The sequence below is a fragment of the Capricornis sumatraensis genome, chromosome 2 (assembly GCF_032405125.1).
Source record: "Capricornis sumatraensis isolate serow.1 chromosome 2, serow.2, whole genome shotgun sequence".
NCBI lineage: Eukaryota > Metazoa > Chordata > Mammalia > Artiodactyla > Bovidae > Capricornis > Capricornis sumatraensis.
In genome coordinates this window covers 81358134-81377147 of record NC_091070.1, presented here as the reverse complement: position 1 = coordinate 81377147, position 19014 = coordinate 81358134, and the positions used below count along the sequence as shown (strand labels likewise).

Below are 19014 nucleotides of genomic sequence, written 5' to 3'. Positions count from 1 at the left end.
GATTTATAAAAATAAATACATAATATGACAAATTTATTTATGATCCTGGGGCTCTTAGGAGGTCAAACTCTTTAACAGATGTGATGTATCACTGTAAAACATACATGATCTGTTATACACCCAGAAGCAGATTCCAGTTGTAAAAGTAAAATTCCTTCAAGGATCAGAATGAACACAGATCAGTCTTCTGCTATAGAAATCATGTCCAGAGCTGGGCAATGAGGGTGGGCCCAGGCACAGCAGCCTCTGACCAGCCAGTCTGCAGTTAAGGAGCCAGGACAGGAAGGTGCAGCCCTCCGGCTCACAGCGCCACCCTGCAGGCCAGCCAGGCCCCTAACTGCAGAGTGACTGGCCCCCTCAAGGGCTCCATGGGGCACCCAGCCTCTGCTGTGTCTCTGAAGCACAGGAGGGCTATTTTGTCCTTACCTGTGGCTCTGTCTTAATTCGGGAGCAGAAAACTGAGAAGGTGTATTCGTTGAATATTGTCATTATAACACTGAATGGAAATTATGATCCTGTCATGGGTGCTGAGCTGAGAAAATGCAAGAACTCACACTGGGCTTTCAGAGATGGGGAGAACAGGTGAGTGAGCATGCGCATCTGAGGTGGGCAAGAAGGGAGTGCTTTCTCCAACCAACATGCTCTCATGGGCAAGGAGTCTGGCCTAAAATACCTGAAAAGGGTTGGAGAATCAAGTTTTTAGCCCTGTAACACACAACATAAAAATAAACGAGAACAAAAATCCAGTCTTGTTAGTAGACAGCTGAATTGCGATTAAAACCTGAAATGTTTCTGTGTAATTGTCAAAAGGCTGGAATGTATCTGGTACAGTTTAATCTGCTGTTGTTTCTTTGGCTGTCTTTCAGTTTGATCAACAGAAATGGTTTTTGACACTCTCGATCCTACTTCCCAGACCACTGAATTCCTGTCATTTTTAGGTTGGCTAGTTTTCCTTCATCAGAAAAATGACCCCAACAACCTTCCTACGAGTGAGGGTGTACTTCTGAATAGAAGAGTCCTTCGGCTGAGATGGCATCTCCAAGGCCCACAGTTCGAACAGGATCTTTACACACCAACACTGGTGTGAAGTGGAAGGACACGCCCTCCCTGTGCCATTCGACCACTGGCTCATTTGGGTTTAACACAACCCTGGAGCCGGCCTCCAAACGGGAGGTCGTGAACTCGTGGGGTGCCTTCAGAGATACGCGGCGGGTGTCTATGGTCTCCGTCGCGCAGGCCTGTGTCCCGGCCACGCGGGCTCCTGCAGCCACGGCAGCCAGCTGGTTGGCCCAGTGTCCGTCCACAGTCGCCAGGATATGGTAGGCCAGCGTGTGGAAATGGATCCTGCTGAGGTCCGAGGCTCTGCTTTCACTTTTCCCATGTTCCTTCAAGATCCAAAAGAGGATGTCGCTGACCACGCCCACATCAGGAATACCATTCCAGGAAGAAAGAGAAGAGTGAGGTCCAGATGCCGACTGGCTGAGAAATAACAGCTCCTGTTCATTCAGCCCCAGGGAAGTCACGGCCGGAAAGACCTGCTAACAGAAACAAAATGGGCGTCTCTTTCTGATGGACACCTAGCTCCTAACCTCCTAGGACACGGCCAGTGACGAAAGTCAGGGAGGGAAGGCAGGGCCATCTTTCTTCCTTCCCAGAGGACTCCCTGCCCCTGAAGTCACTAAGTGACAGATCAAGGTCACTATCTTGGCTCTCACACATCTAACTATCTCCACTTGCAATATCAAGTACAGTAACTGGGAAGGTGCAGTGATGCTGTGTTAGAGCCAGCCTCCTGTTACATGCTGGAGGACAAAGCAGAGTGTGTGCACTCTGGATTCCTTTCCACAGTGCCCAGTCTCTGCCTCAGCATACGCAGCAGAGCCTCTCATCACTGATGGGGCCTGACTCTCAGTTCCCGAACATCAGCAGGTGTTATACCCACACAAAGAAGAGCCCACCCCACAGCCAGGGTTGCAAGGAGAGTGCCTCGTGTCAGATCTAAGTTTTCTGAACAGGTGTGGGTTAGGAAGACTGTTAGGCGACAGTAACACTGTGGAAAACAGCACCGAACAGGAGCCAGGTCTTCTATCTTGAGGGGAACCACGATGTCCACCTCACGATCTTTCTTACTTAGCACTTCCTTCCTTAGAGCAGGGACCTGCATAAAGTGAATGTTTGTGCAAGAGATATGAGCCCTGTGTGTATTTATATAAAAATCAGGGGTGCTAATGTAACAGCACTTCTGTTTGCTGTATAGTCTATATCAGATGCCAAGCTAACGGCTCTATTTCACTCACTTCTTGCTGTAACGCTCTGAAGGAAGAAGGGGTTGCCTCCACCTTACAGATAAGGGGACTGAGGCTTAGAAAGGTTAGGTAGATAGTTATGTAGAAAATGAAACAAAGATGGCTTTTTAAAGAAGTGAAAAAATAACCTCAAGAAGAGAAATACATGAATAAAAATCATACTGAAAAGCACCAGGCGTGAACCCTAGCGTAAACTGTGGACTCTGCATGACGACGACTTGTCAGTGTTGGGTCACTGACCATGACAAACGTCCCACCTGTGGACGGGGGTGCTGGGGGTGGGGGAGCTAAGTGGGAACGCTACATCCTGCTCACTCCTGCTGCGAGCCTAAAACTGCCCTAAACACCATTCACAGGTTAGACTGATGAGAAAGCACATTTAAAAATCACATTTCAGTGGCAAAGATATGAGGAAAAGAGCACTGTAAAGAAGTAGAAGTAAACCTGTGCTGTGCTCATGGATGCCAACTTTGCAGGATCAAACTGACAAATGCTTTTTATGCCCCAATCTAGCCCTTCAACTTCTGAGAATGTATCATCCACATGTACCTGGTCATGGGTCCAATTAAACTCATGTAAAAGGCAACTCACGGCAGCACTGTAGGAGCAGAAAAGGGCAGTGAGCCAAACCCTCGGCTCCGGCTGGCACTCAAGACCCTGTGTGCACCACCGCTGCTTCTACGCACGTGGCAGCAGGGAGCCTGATGACTCCCCACGTGATGAGAGAGAAAACATCTCCAAAATGCACCCAGTGGAAAAAAGCAAAGTGTCTATGCAGTCTATGCAGTATGCTATGCTATCTTTTGGGATAAAGAGGGACGAGATTATAAGGCTCTTCCCCATTTGCTTATATATGCACACAATGAATCTGGAGGGATGAGACAAAACTCGTAAGGAGGTTACTAACAGTGGGTACAAGGGCAGGAGGAAGGGAGATTTCACTGCGCATCTTTTAATATTTTGTGAATTTTGAACCATATACTACCCATGAAAGAAGTTAAAAAACAAGAGGTTAACTAACCTGCCTAAGTTCACAGGGCTGGAGAGTGGCAGGCAAAGTGGGCATTCCAATCCTGGTTTTCAAAATCTGTGCTCTCAAGCATCCCACTCTTGGATTTATCTGATCATTGTTACTGTCCAAAGGCTGAACACCTGGGGGCCTGATGGCAAGCGAGTGAAGTGTCCCCCAAATTTCCTTTCTCTAAGCTTCCTGAAGTTCAACTGAAAGCACCGGAGTTGGGTTTTTGGTTTTCTCCTTTGGGTTCCACTGCAAAGGGCATTCACTTCCAGCCTCCCCATGCTAGAAGGAGAAACACACACTACGAACCCATTGGTAACACGCCCCGTGAAACATATCAAAATCAGACTGATTATATTTTTTGCAGCCAAAGATGGAGAAGCTCTATACAGTCAGCAAAAACAAGACTGGAAGCTGACTATGGCTTAGATCATGAACTCCTAATTGCCAAATTCAGACTTAAATTGAAGAAAGTAGCCAAAACCACCAGACCATTCAGCTATGACCTAAATCAAATTCCTTATGATTATACAGTAGAAGCGACAGATTCAAGGGATTAGATCTGACAGAGTGCCTGAAGAACTATGGGCAGAGGTTCATGACATTGTACAGGAGGCTGTGATCAAAACCACCCCCAAGAAAAAGAAACACAGAAAGGCAAAATGGTTGTCTGAAGAGGCCTTACAAATAGCTGTGAAAAGGAGAGAAGCGAAAAGAAAAGAAAAGGAAAGATATACCCATCTGAATGGAGAGTTCCAAAGAATAGCAAGGAGAGATAAGAAAACCTTTTTAAGTAATCAATGCAAAGAAATAGAGGAAAACAATAGAAAGGGAAAGACTAGAGATCTCTTCAAGAAAATCAGAAATGCCAAGGGACTATTTCATGCAAAGATAGGCACAATAAAGGACAGAAACAGTATGGACCTAATAGAAGCAGAAGATATTAAGAAGAGGTGGCAAGAATACACAAAAGAACTATACAAAAAAGATGTTAAGGACCCAGATAAACATGATGGTGTGATCACTCACCTAGAGCCAGACATCCTGGAATGTGAAGTCAAGTGGGCCTCAGAAAGCATCACTATGAACAAAGCTAGTGGAGGTGATGGAATTCCAGCTGACCTATTTCAAATCCTGAAAGATGATGCTGTGAAAGTGCTGCACTCAATATGCCAGCAGATTTGGAAAACTCAGCAGTGGCCACAGGACTGGAAAAGGTCAGTTTTCATTCTAATTCCAGAGAAAGGGAATGCCAAAGAATGTTCAAACTACTGCACAAATGCACTCATCTCACACACTAGCAAAGTAATGCTCAAAATTCTCCAAGCCAGGCTTCAACAGTACGTGAACTGTGAACTTCCAAATGTTCAAGCTGGATTTAGAAAAAGCAGAGGAATCAGAGATCAAATTGCCAACATCCATTAGATCATAGAAAAAGCAAGAGAGTTCCAGAAAAGCATCTACTTCTGCTTTATTGACTACGCCAAAGCCTTTGACTGTGTGGATCACAGTAAACTATGGAAAACTCTTAAAGAGATGGGAATACAAGACCACCTTACCTGTCTCCTGAGAAATCTGTATGCAGGTCAAGAAGCAACAGTTAGAACCAGATATGGAACAATAGATTGGTTCCAAATTGGGAAAGAAGTACGTCAAGGATGTATACTGTCACCCTGCTTATTTAACTTCTATGTAGAGTACATCATGTGAAATGCTGGGCTGGATGAAGCACAAGCTGGGATCAAGACTGCTGGAAGAAATATCAATAACCTCAGATATGCAGATGATACCACCCTTGTGGCAGAAAACAAAGAGGAACTTAAGAGCCTCTTGATGAAAGTGAAAAAGGAGAGTGAAAAAGCTGGCTTAAAACTCAACATTCAAAAAAATAAGATCATGGCATCTGGTCCCATCACTTCATGGCAAATAAATAGGGAAACAATGAAAACAGTGACAGACTTTATTTTTTTGGGCTCCAAAATCACTGCAGATGGTGACTGCAGCTATGTAATTAAAAGATGCTTGCTCCTTGAAAGAAAAGCTATGACCAACCTAGATAGCATATTAAAAAGCAGAGACATTACTTTGCCAACAAAGGTACTGTCTAGTCAAAGCTATGGTTTTTCCAGTAGTCATGTATGGATGTGGGAGTTGGACTATAAAGAGAGCTGAGTGCTAAAGAATTGATGTTTTTGAACTGTGGTGTTGGAGAAGACTCTTGAGAGTCCCTTGGACTGCAAGATCAAACTAGTCCATCCTAAAGGAAATCAGTCCTGAATACTCACTGTAAGGATTGATCCTGAAGCTCTAATACTTTGGCCACCTGATGTGAAGAACTGAGTCCTTGGAAAAGACCCTGATGCTGGGAAAGATTGAAGGCAGGAGAAGGAGATGACAGAGGATGAGATGGCTGGATGGCATCACCGACTCGATCGACATGAGTTTGAGCAAGCTCCGAGAGTTGGTGATGGAGAAGGAAGCCTGGTGTGCTGCAGTCCATGGGTCACAAAGAGTCAGACATGACCTTTTAGCTTAGTTGGCTAAACTGAACTAAACAAACCCATCAATAACCCTGCCCCATGAACCCATCAGTAACTCTGCCATCTTCCTAACTTAGCAGGAGATCCTGCTCCAGGGCAGTCCTGGCTCCTGACTTGGATCTCGTGGACCAGGTCTGGGTGAGATGGCTCCCACAGCACACTGAGCCCCGAGTACTGCCCGTGGGTTACCTGGTGCACAATGCTGCTCATAAGCTCCTTGTTGGTCATGCTGGCCAGCTCCAGGTGAACTGGAACACCTGTAGGGATGTCAGAAATGGAGGTCACGACCTGTAGAGACAAGAGGAGAGCACTGCCATCAGAAACAAGGAGTCAGGCAAGAGGGAAGGATGGGTCCAAGAGGCAGTGCATCCTCATGAGAGCTCTGGCTACGTGGGCAACCACACTCTCTGTGGACAAGGGAGGCTTTGCCCAACAGGGACAACTAGGCTCTGCAGGGAGGCGCTGGGGTTAAGGACTTGGAGCACATGGGGAACCTCCCTGAACAGTCACAAAGCCAGCCTCTTCCTGGGGACCTAAACTGAGCAATTGGCTTCAACTGCTGTGTGATCCTGCAACATGCTGATGTGAATGAGATGATACGGAAAACATGAAGGACACAGACCACAAACACTGCAGCCTGCAGCTATGTTTGGTTTAGCATAGGAAGCAGAGGCTCAGGCAAGATGATGTTCTGACCTGTCCTACTCAAGCTGCCGCCTGCGCCTGAAAGAACACCGTGAGGCGCCTTGCTGGAGTGGCAGGCAGGCTTCCTGGCTACCACGGCCCATCCCGGGAGGCTGGGACCTAGGGCAAGGCGGTGCAGGCTGCAGAGGCCCAGAGAGGCAGGAATCCGAAGGAAGACATGAGCTGCGATCTGTGAAATTCTGTAGCAGTGCCACCGTTACCTCCAAGAGCCTCTTCCTCTGGAACTCCTTGCTCTGTCCCTCCATCATGTGCAATCCAGAGAGGACCACCAGGTCTGGCTGAAACTCCTCCAGGCTAGACACAAACACCTCCAGCATATTCATGGCCCCGTTGGAGAGGTCGTGGGAGAAGATGAACCGGTTGGCATGGGGAGCTTTTAACTGGTCCCACTCCTCCCCTAGAAAAGCCCAGTCAACAGAATGGGAAGAAAAGGAAGAGGCTCTGAGTCTCCGAGCTGTGTGGGGAAGGCAGGGCCTCACTAGAGCCTTGGCTCGGGGCAGGCGGGCCTCTGGTTGAGTGAACCCCAGCTGCCACGGCCTAAGGGGAGCACGGTGCCCTGGCCAGGACAGTGGTTGGCAATGCACCAGAAACCCCAACCCCACAAAAACACAGTATGGGTGCTGTGTGCCTTTGTCAAGGGCTGGCAGGGTCACGCCCCTGGAGTCCCAGGAAAGTTCTCCTGCCCCCTCAGCTCTCATACCCAGGAGCCCGGGTCCCTCCCCACCCAGAGTATGATTCCCAAACACCAGTGTGCAGCACACCGTGTGGGCCTTCATGCAGGCCGGGCTGCCTTTCCTGAAGCAACTTCCACCTCACGGGAGCGGCCTAGCACCTGTCATTTCGTTGGGACCTGAGGCGGCTGGAATTCCAAGAGCAGGCTGACCACACCCCATCCCCCAGCCCTGCTGCCCACTGGTGGCTTCTGGGCATTTGATCTGGAAGCTAAGAGTAAATGGCTGCTCTAGCCTGTGAGCAAGCTGCTGTGGAATAATGACTGTAACAAGGAATAAAGACTGAGTTCACGCCTTATTTCCTCCCTAAATGGCTGCTGACTGCTCAGCCCACAGTGTGCTCCCGCTACTTTGAGGATCCAGTGGTTTTCCTTTACATGGTCTGAGGATCTGTCACTTTGCTTTGAGTTTTCTACTGTTTTATCTAGTGTTCAAACCTGTATCATTACTCATCTTTGGGCCACATCCCCACTCAACACTGTGTGTCTTTGATTCCCACAGCCCAGTCACGGCCCCCTGCAGAGACTGGCCACTCAGTGTTCACTAATCTCATCCAAGCAGGAGGAGGCCAGAGCCTCCCCAGCTGGGTCCTGGGCAGGGGTAGCTGGGAGTCTCTGCAGCTTCAGGAGTGCCTCTCAGCATCGGCCTAGTCAGAACCTAGTTTTTAATGTGCAGATGGCAGCCCCCTGTAGTTCCTGATGTGCAGTTAGGTGGTGAAGTACCAGTTAAGACACCCCCCTATACATACACACAGCTGCCAAGCACTCGAGGGGAGGGTGCTAGGGCCTGAGTCCTAAGGCAGGGGGCGGTGTGGGGGCAAGAGGTTTTCCTAAGCCCACTCTGCGCCATACCATGCAGATCCCACATTCCTCTCCTTAAAGTCTTGAAAATCTCAAAACTCAGCCTAAGGGCTGCCTAGGCAATTCCTTAGAGGCCATGTCCCCCTGAGCACCAGGTGGAAGCAGTCACCCCCAGGCTGGGGTGCTGCCAGAAACTGGCATGATTTATGACCCGAGTGTACACAGCTTTCCTTCCAGGTGAAGCATCTGTCCCATTTACAAAACTCAAGTCCATATGATGAAGCCTAGTTTTTCACTGGTTTCATCATTTACTGGCTATTCCTTCAGAAAGTTTTTCCCAAGGCAGACTAACCCTGGCAGAGGGTCCCTGTACGCTGCAGGCTGATCTGTCCCCTGGGTCAGCGCCCCACTTCCTTCCTGCCTCCGCTAGGCCTCTGTGTTTGTTTTTTTTTGGGGGGTGGGGGGGAGTGGCAGCCATCCTCCCCTTACTCTGAATTCAGCTTTACTGAATCCATTCCTCTGAAAAACATTTTATATGTGGGACACATGTATAAAAAATCTATGAAAGCAGGAAAGAAAACAGCACCAATTTCCTAAAACCTGATATAATGGTTATATTTGTTAAAACACCACATTCCTTTCTTAACTCCTCGCCCATATCTTATTATTTGTCCAAAGAAAACGCCCCATGGTGATCCACAGAGCTGATGGCAGCATCCCCCCCTGCTTCATCTCTGAAGGCCCAATGCAGGGCGGCCTCACTGAACTGTCACCTCCGAGCAGACTCAACTCCAGTGCCTTCTCCCCCAGGCCACTGCTGTATTAGAGGACTTGGCACGTGACTGTGCCATCATTTATTCAAGAGTCCTCCTGTAGTGATGTGTGGGCTGAGGAAAGGGCCCATGTCTTCTTTTACCAACACACTTCTACTGCCTCACACCACACCTGGCATTCAGCCACAAGACCGAATCAGCAAAGGAACAGTGAGGAAGAGGACAGACCAGCGACTCAGGTCCCCATGACAAGCGATATGGGGTATGCATTCTAAAGCAACAGTTCCCCAACCAACAAGATTCTGTACAATGATAAAAACATGCAACACGGGTATTCTCCGCAGGACAAGACCTGGAACTGCTACTCAGACTGAAACTGTGCAGGAGCATGCTCTAACTTAACCCAGGAGAGAAGAGCCACACAGCATTCAAAACAAACTGATTTCCTCAGCAGAAATGAGAGGGTGGCAAAAATAAACATGCTTCCGCAAGGCAAAGACAAGGAGGGGAGTGGAGAGCTGACTGCTGGAAGTTTCCTCAGGACGGATGGAGTGGCTCGAGAAGCAAAATGACTGAGACGCAGACAGGGTGAGCCTGTGATAAAAGCCCATGCCCTTCTTTTCTAAGTTTTGAATTTATTTCCTTAAGTGATCCCTTTTCTCAGTTTATGATCCCGCCCTTCAGCCAGTAAGTCAGCAAAACCAGTGCAGTGACTCACTGCCCAAAGCCTGAAAATAAGCTTCTCTGAGGAGGGCTGGTAAGAGAGAAGGGACAAATGTTGACAAATCCCGTCTGGGAATTTATCCATCTAGGTTAGAGATGCTGGGGATGGATTTATGTTAAGAGAGCTGACCTGAGGGTTGCCGCCACGAGACTAGGTTTCCTCCAGAGGCTGATGAAAATGTAACTTCACACTGAGCTGACTGGAAGGCCACTGCTTAGTACTAAGAAATAAGGCATGGAAAAGAAAAACGAAAGTGGGAAGCTTGTAAACCCAAGGATGGAAACAACCTCTTCAAGATAAGCTGTGCTGTCTTCTTTAGCACATACAAGGCACAGCTGTCAAATACACCGAAGGCTTGGTGGTAGTTCTCTCCACTCTGCCATCACCAGGGAAAATGACTGGAACAGGGACCACAAGTTCTGAAGGGAGCACCAACAAAGCGAACATGAGACAGGCGTGGAACTAGCAGCAGCGGCAGTGGCGCCCCGAAGGCACACCTTCTGCTCTAGACCCTTCCAGTCAGCAGACTGACTCATGCCTTTCGCTGAAGCAGTTCACTGCTCACCACTGCCTTCAGGCACTGAAAACCATTACTCTGCTCGCCCATGAAAATGGAGAGAAACTCAAAAACTGTGCAGATGGGAACTGCCCAGTCCAACATTCTGGCTCTAATTTTCAGACTCTGCCCTTCCTAACCCCCTCGATTCCAGTAAGCATCCAAAAGAGAAACAGAAACATTCTCTTTTTGTACTTGTAGGAAGGCGTAATTTTTAAGATGCACTCTATTTTATTTCTTAAAGTCAATTACTCTAGTAGGTAAGGGTTTCTTAAGCGTCAGACTTGGAAGTACTTCGCTAATGCTTATTAAGTAAGTACTGCTTTAAGGTACCAATTAGTCTATTTAGATGCTTAAATCTTTAACTTGAGTTAATAATGTGAATCAGAAATTCAAGAGTTCTATGCACAGGAAAGACACAACAGCAAGTACATGGACTCAAGCAATTAAAATACATTCAGGTATTTAGGATCTCTCAGAAATCAGATCTGTGTTCTGTTTAACACATAAAATCTAGTAGGGGTAGGATGGGGTGAATTTGGAATTATAAATCTTGCAACATTATATAATGGGAAATAGTATGTGTAGTTAAATATAAAACACTTCCACTAATGCACCCAAAGGAAAGGAAAATCCTTCAAAGGAAGTTTGCCAGAGGCCTGGAATTAATCCTGAGCAGCTTGGAACAGCTGGCCAGCAAGGCCGAGGGCAGAACCCAGCACAGAGCTCAGAGATGTTACCTGCCCTTCTCTTTTCTTCGTAATGAAGGAAAACTTTATATACATGTGTCTCACACATTTTCATTTAAGGTGCCTGCTCTCCTACCACCTGATTTCTCTTGGGTTCAGATCAATCATACTTGAGGACCTGGGAACTTTATTCAGTGTTGTAATACTCTCCATTATTCTCCCTTGAGACAAGGGCCTTTATCAGCTCTGTAGGACCAGGGACCAGGAAACCTGTGGTAAGGCATGAACAGGGCCCTGCCAATTTACAAAGAAACATTTCTAGCACATTCACACCCCCACCTGACAACACACAGCCTTCTGACCAGGCTTACGCCATTACTTACTCATTTCCTCTTACCTGCTTGATACTCTAAAATGAGGTGGAACTCATCCACTTCCTGCAATGACTCTGGTGGGACAAATACATTGTCATCAAGAAGCTCATGCAGCTTTGGACCAACTGGACCACAAAGAAGAACCTGGAGACAAGCAATATGAAGTCTATCAGGAGATCTGCCCCCTTTCCCATGAAATCTGTTCAGTAAGGTACATCCAGCACTTTCATTTGTTTCAACAAAAAACACTGGACTCCAAATCCAATTCTGAAAGCTTTTGGTTTGGAGGTATGGACTGAAGAGCTCCTACCAGGGTGCAGGCCTGGAGGGTATGGACACCAAGTACCCAGAAATGAGAAGCTGACAAAAGACCCTTGTCAAGCACCCACGTGTGTTACACAGGCACTCGTGCGTCTGCTGAATCCCAGGCACTCTGTTAGGGGCTGAATGTTTGTTCCCCACCTCTACCCCCGCCCCCCTGGTTTCCATGTCAAGGTCTAACTGTCGATGATACTGGAAAGGGTTTTCAGGACGTAAATGAGGCCATAAGGGTGGGTTCCTAATCCAATCGGACTGGTGGCCTTAGAAGAAAAGGGGGAGAGGGCAAGAGATTGCTCTTTCTCCACTACATCCATTAAAGAAGGACACACAGGCAGGCAGCAGTCTGCAAGCTGGAGAGAGAACTCTCACCAGGAACCAGACCCTGCTGCAACTGTGATCCTGGGGCTGTCCAGCCTCCAGAACTGTGAGAAAACAAATTTCTGTTGTTCAAGCCACCTGGTCTACAGCATTTTGTCATCAGGGCAGCCTGAGAAGACTAAGATGCACTGTACCTCACTTTCTTTTCTTTACTGACTCACATCCTGTGTAAGCAAAGAGATACAGGGTGCTGTCTGCTCAAAGCTGCCAGACAAAAGCAACTGGTTGACTTTTACACAGTATAGAAAAGAACCTCAGGGTCACAAGACTCTAATCAACCAGTGACCTAACTTGTGGGGTCAGGCTGCCTTGTGAACAGGACTGACTTCTCAGCAGAAGAATTAAAGAGTGCTTCAGTTCATTAAGTTTGGGGGGAGGTATGCTGCAACTTTTAAAAAGCATTTTCTTCAACTCCAACCTGGGCCTCTTCCTGGCAGTTCCTTCTAGAAGCCATTTCACACCTTCTGCTGTTTCTGCCATGCCAGCTCTGGCCCCACTCATGACCAGGACAGACTCAAAACCACTGAGGCATGAAGGCTTGGACCAGGAATCAAAGGAAAGTCCTCAGAGATGATCATCACCAGTGCAGGTTTAATATGCCCCATCAGAAGCTTCCAAAAGTATTTTTACTTGCTAATTAATCACTTGTTTGTACAGAGGCATTTTCATGTATCTAAGAAATCCCAGCTAGTGGGCAAAAATACATCTCCCTCTCCTTGACACATGTCTGCTGTTTGCCAAATCTGAAAAGTCTCACCCCTGTAATTTTATTTATTTTCTCTAATTCTTGGCTAGAATTTTGGCTTCCAAGGTGAGACAACAAGGGCCAGATTTACCCTCCTGCCTGAAACAATCACAACAAAACAGATAAAATACATGAAACAACGGTTTTCAGAACATTTGGGCACTGGGCCACAAAGGACAGTGATACCTATGAAACAGAAAAAAACTGGGTAAGCCCTACAAATCCCTCTGTACAAATGAGCCCAAAGGAGTTTTCAGAGGTACAGATGGTCAATACCAAAATCAGACTGATTTTATTCTTTACAGTTGAAGATGGAGAATCTCTATACAGTCAGTAAAAACAAGACCTGGAGCTGACCCAGATCATCAGCTCCTTATTGCAAAATTCAGACTTAAATTGAAGAAAGTAGGCAAAACCACTAGACCATTCGGGTATGACCTAAATCAAATCCCGTATGATTATACAGTGGAGGTGACAAACAGATTCAAGGGATCAGATCTGGTAGATAGAGTGCCTGAAGAACTATGGATGGAGGTTCGTAACACTATACAGGAGGTGGAAACCAAAACCATCCCACAGAAAAAGAAATGCAAGAAGGCAAATGGTTGTACGAGGAGGCCTTACAAATAGCTGAGGAAAGAAGAAAAGTGAAAGGAAAAGGAGAAACAGAAAGATACACCCATCTGAATGCAGAGTTCCAGAGAAGAGCAAGGAGAAACATGTATACTATCATGTAAGAAACGAATCGCCAGTCTATGTTCAATACAGGATACAGGATGCTTGGGGCTGGTGCACGGGAATGATCCAGAGAGAGGATATGGCGTGGGCGGTGGGAGGGGGGTTCAGGATTGGGAACTCATGTACACCCGTGGCTGATTCATGTCAATGTATGGCAAAACCAATACAGTATTGTAGAGCAAAATAAAGTAAAAAAAAAAAAAAAAAGAAAGCCTTAAGTGAACAATGCAAAGAAATTGAGGAAAACAATAGAATGAGAAAGACTAGTGCTCTCTTCAAGAAAATTAGAGATACCAAGGGAACATTTCATGCAAGTTCAGTTCAGTTCAGTTGCTCAGTCGTGTCCGACTCTTTGCAAAGATGGGTACAATAAAGGACAGAAATGGCAAGGACCTAATAGAAGCAGAAGGTATTAATAAGAGGTGGCAAGAATACACAAAAAAGATCTTAACAACCCGGATAACCACAATGGTGTGGTCATTCACTGAGAGCCAAACATTCTGGAGTGTGAAGTCAAATGGGCCTTAGGAAGCATCACTATGAACAAAGCTAGTGGAGGTGACAAAATTTCAGATTAGCTATTTCAAATCCTAAAATGATGCTGTTCAAGTGCTGCACTCAATATGCCAGCAGATGTAAAAAACTCAGCAGTGGCCACAGGACCAGAAAAAGTCAGTTTTCATTCCAATCCCGAAGAAATGCAATGCCAAAGAATGTTCAAACTACCATACAATTGTGCTCATTTCACATGCTAGCAAAGTAATGCTCAAAATCCTTCAAGCTAGGCTTCAACAGTGGGTGGAGCAAGAAATTCCAAATGTACAAGCCAGATTCAGAAAAGGCACTAGAAACAGAGATCAAATTGTCAGCGTCCACTGGATCATAGAAAAAGCAAAAGAATTTCAAATAAACATCTGCCTCGTGGACTACTCTAAAGGCTTTGACTGTGTGGATCACAATAAACTGTGGAAAATTCTTAAAGAGATGGGAATACCAGACCACCTTCCCTGCCTTCTAAGAAATCTGTATTCAGGTCAAGAAGCAACAGTTAGAACCAGACATGGAACAACGGACTGGCTCAAAATTGGGAAAGGAGGACGTGAAGGCTGTATATTGTCACCCTGCTTATTTAACATCTCTGTAGAGTATATCATGAGAAACGCTGGACTGGAAGAATCACAAGCAGGAACCAAGAAGCTGGGAGAAATATCAATAACCTCAGATATGCAGATGACACCACCCCTATGGCAGAAAGCGAAGAGGAACTAAAGAGCCTCTTGATGAAGGTGAAAGAGGAGAGTGAAAAAGTTGGCTTAAAACTCAACATTCAAAAAACTATGACCATGACATCTGGTCCTATCGCTTCATTGAAAATAGACGGGGCAAAAGTAGAAACAGTGTCCGATTTCATATTCTTGGGCTCCAAAATCAATGTGGACGGTGACTGCAGCCATGAAATTAAAAGACGCTTGCTCCTTAGAAGAAAAGCTATGACCAACCTAGACAGTGTATTAAAAAGCAGAGACAGCACTTTGCTGACAAAGGTCCATACAGTGAAAGCTATGGTTTTTCTAGTAGTCATGTACAGATGTGAGAGTTGGACCATAAAGAAAAAGCAGAGTGCTGAAGAATTGATGCTTTTGAACTGTGGTGCTGGAGAATACTCTTGAGAGTCCCTTGGACACCAAGGAAATCAAACCAGTTAATTCTAAGGAAATCAATCCTGACTATTCATTGGAAGCACTGATGCTGGATCGCCAATACTTTGGCTACCTGATGCTGGGAAAGATTGAGGGCAGGAGAAGAAGGGGATGACAGAGGATGAGATGATTGGGTGGCATCACCAACTCAATGGGCATGAGTCTGAGCAAACTCCAGGAGATGGTGAAGGACAGGGAAGCCTGGGTGCTGCAGTCCCTGGAGTCATAAAGATTCAGGCAGGACTTACTGACTGAGCAACAATGAGATATACAGAATCTGAAAGAATTAATCGCTAGCAGACCTGTACTACAAGAACTATTGAAGGAAATCCTTCAGGCAGAAGGAAGATACCAGATGGAAATACTAATCTAAACAAACAAAGAATGCCAGGAATGGTACTCCAAGTACCTAAGATCTTTTTATTATTTAACTGTCTTTAAAAGATAATTAACTATTTGAAGAAAAGTATTAACAGCATAGTGTGAGATGTACAGTCTGTCTAGAAGTAACAAATATGCCAACAACAGTATGAAGACTGGAGGGGAGAGATGAAGGCATACTACTGTAAAGTTCTTACATTCCATCTGGTGGTTTAATAATGTCAGTTGAAAGCAGACTGTGATAACCTAAAAAGGTGCATCATTAATCCCATCAACCGCTAAGAGACAAGAAGCAAGCTGTGAGATTTAAATTTAACCTGATATAACAACAATGATGCTAAATGAAAATGGTCTAAATACCCCAACTAAAAGACAGGAAGGACTTCCCTGATGGTCCAGTGGTTAAGAATCTGCCTGCCAATGCAGAGGACATGGGTTTGATCCCTGGTGGGAAGATTCCACTTGCTGAGGGACCACTAAGCCTATGCACCGCAACTAATGAGCCCACGCGGCCTGGAGCTGTTGCTCTGCAATAAGAGAAGCCTGTGCACCGCGAGAGCAGCCCCTCCCTGCAGCAACTAGAGAAGGCCCGAGCACAGCAACGAAAACCTAGCGCAGCCAGAAAAATAAAAAGCTAAGCAATGTCAGAGTGCATTAAAAATCAAGCCTCAACTGTATGCTGCCTTACAAGACACACATTCTAAATATACAGACACAAATAGGTTAAAAGCAGACAAATGGGAAAAGATATATCATGATGACACTAATCGAAACTGGAAAGGCTATTTTAATCAAAATTGATTACAGAGCAAAGAATATTATCAAATTATTTTCTTTATCCCTGGTAATGATAAAAAAAAGTCAGTCCATGAAGGGATGAAACAATTCTAAACAGTTATGCATCTAAAAAGGGGCTTAAAAACACATGAACCAAAAAGTTACAGAACTTCAAGGGAAACAGACAAGTCTATAATTATTGTAGAAGATGTCAATCTCTCTCTCAATAGTAGATAAATCAAGCAGACTGAAAATCAGAAGACTCTAGAAGACTTGAAAACAATCAACTTGGCCTGACTGACATTGATAGAACACTCCACCCAAGTGCTCACCAAGATACACTATCGGCAAGGTCATAAAAGTCTCCATAAATTTAACAGGAATCAGAAAAGCATATTCTCTGATCACAATGGAATTAAAATAGAAATCAATAATATAAAGACATGTGGAAACCCTCTCAATATTTAGAAACTAAATAACACTTCTAAGTATCCCACAAGATAGGCTATTAAATACCTCACCTCAAGAAATCAAAGGGAAATCAGAAAGCATCTGGATTGGATGAAAATAAAAACAAAGAATCAAAATCTGGGGGATAGTACTGAGGGGGACGTTAAATGGCAACCCACTCCAGTACTCTTGCCTGGAGAATCCCATGGAGGGAGGAGCCTGGTAGGCTACAGTCCATGGGGTCGCAAAGAGTTGGACACGACTGAGCGACTTCACTCTTCACTCTTCCAGCACTAAACACCCTGCATCAGAAAACAAAGGAAGCTCTCAAATCAGTGACCTTAGCCACGAATTTAAGAAACTAGAAAATGAAAGCTAAATTAAAAACAAATAGAAACCAATGAAATAGAAAAGAAAAAAATATAGAAAAAAAAATCAATGAAACTGAAAGCTATTTATTGGAAAGATCAATAAAATTGATAAACCAATAGCCAAACTTATCAAGGAAAAGGAAAAAGAAAAAGATATAAATTACCAGTATCAGGAAAGACAGAACATCACTACAGATTCCACAGACTTAAAGGAGTAAAGGAACATTATGATTAACTTCAAGTCAATAAATTCAACAATTTAGATGAAATGGACACATTTCCTGAGAGACAAAACTACTAAAGCACACTCAAGAAGTAGATAATCTGAATTTCTTTTTATCAAATCATTAAACACCTTCCCACATCAAAAACTTCAGGCCTCTATATGGGAAAAGAATTCAAAAAAATAGTGAATATATGTATAACTGATATACTTTGTGTACACCTGAAACTAACACCACATTGCAAATAAACTATACTCCAATAAATTTTTTTAATCTCCCCTCCCCAAAACAACAACAAAGTGAAATGGAAAAATAAAACACTAAAAACCAAACAGGAAAAACTTTATGCCTGGAGGGCTTCACTGGTGAATTCCACACAAATACTTTTTTTAAAAAAATCGAAATACTCCCCAATTCATTCTATTAGGTCAGTATTACCCTAATATTAAAATCAGACAGACATATGAGAAAAGAAAAATACAGATTAATATCCCCCAGGGAAATTGATGTAAAAATTTTAAACAAAATGTAAGTAAACTGAATCCAACAATGTATAAAAAGGGTACTACATCAGAAGCAAGTGAGGTTTATTCTGGGATACATGGTTCGTTTGACGTTTGAAAAATCAGGGTAATTACCATTTACCAAAGTAAAAAGCTAAAACCACACAATCATCTCAACAGATGCAGAAGCAGCATCTGCCAAGATCCAACATCTCCTTCTTGGCTAAATTCCAGAATATATTTCATAAAGACACTGCTCTCTTCTGTTATCTGGCTTCTATTTCACCATTCCATAACATCTGCCTTTATTATATTCACCAGGGTCTTTGCTTGGACTCTGGAGCTAGACTACTTGGGTTCAAACTTTAGCTCCACTCCTTACTATGTATGTGGCCTTGAACAGCTTTAACTTCTTCATGCCTCATTTTTCCTATCTACAAAATGGGGATGATAATAGACCTCCCTCAAGGGCTTTCTGAGGATCAAATAGGTTAATATAAGTAAAGCACTTAAGACAGTGCCTGGGAAAACAGTAAGAACTATGAAAATGTTAATGATTATTATTACCTATGGAAAATGCTGCTGCTGCTGCTGCTAAGTCGCTTCAGTCATGTCTGACTGTGCAACCCCATAGACGGCAGCCCACCAGGCTCCTCTGTCCCTGGGATTCTCTAGGCAAGAACACTGGAGTGGGTTGCCATTTCCTTCTCCATTGCACGTATGCATACTAAGTCGCGTCCGTCGTGTCTGACTCTGTGTGACCCCATGGACAGCAGCCTACCAGGCTCCTCTGTCCACAGAATTCTCTAGGCAAGAACACTGGAGTGGGTTGCCATTTCCTTCTCCTTAATCTGTGGTTGTTTTTAGATATCACTTGGTCATGTTGAGAGGCATTTCAGCAAGTTAAATTGAATCTGAGACAGCAGTATAGGGTGGTGAGGTCAAGGCAGAGCCTGATGTTTGAATCCTGGCTTTATTGTTTTATCACCCACCATCAGCTGGGTGACCCTGGGCACATTACTTAACCTCTCTGGACCTCCTTTCTTTAAAAGGATGGTAATACCTAAATTCATCAGATTATTATGAAGATCAACAATCTGATGAAGGAGTAACAGATACCCTTTTCTTCCCCTCAATCTTTTACTAAGGTTAGACTCTTTTTTTTTTTTTCCCTTCCCCTTTTTCTTACCAGAATACTTTCCAATTGGAC

At 44.8% G+C, this 19014-nt stretch overlaps 1 protein-coding gene across 4 annotated transcripts in view; it reads right to left on the bottom strand.

The window, feature by feature from the left end:
* The window catches only part of ADPGK (ADP dependent glucokinase), a 32050-nt gene continuing 13036 nt past the window's right edge, over positions 1 to 19014 (bottom strand). Inside the window, exons 4-7 of one of the 4 annotated variants that reach the window (XM_068964961.1) lie at positions 11240 to 11360; positions 6770 to 6966; positions 6054 to 6152; positions 1 to 1538 (exon numbers count right to left, since the gene is read on the bottom strand). In XM_068964961.1, the coding sequence (XP_068821062.1) occupies positions 984 to 1538; positions 6054 to 6152; positions 6770 to 6966; positions 11240 to 11360 (972 nt within the window). In that variant the 3' untranslated portion in view covers positions 1 to 983. The remainder of the gene's footprint in view (positions 1539 to 6053; positions 6153 to 6769; positions 6967 to 11239; positions 11361 to 19014) is intronic. The other 3 variants (XM_068964962.1, XM_068964963.1, XM_068964964.1) reach the window with 3 other exon arrangements.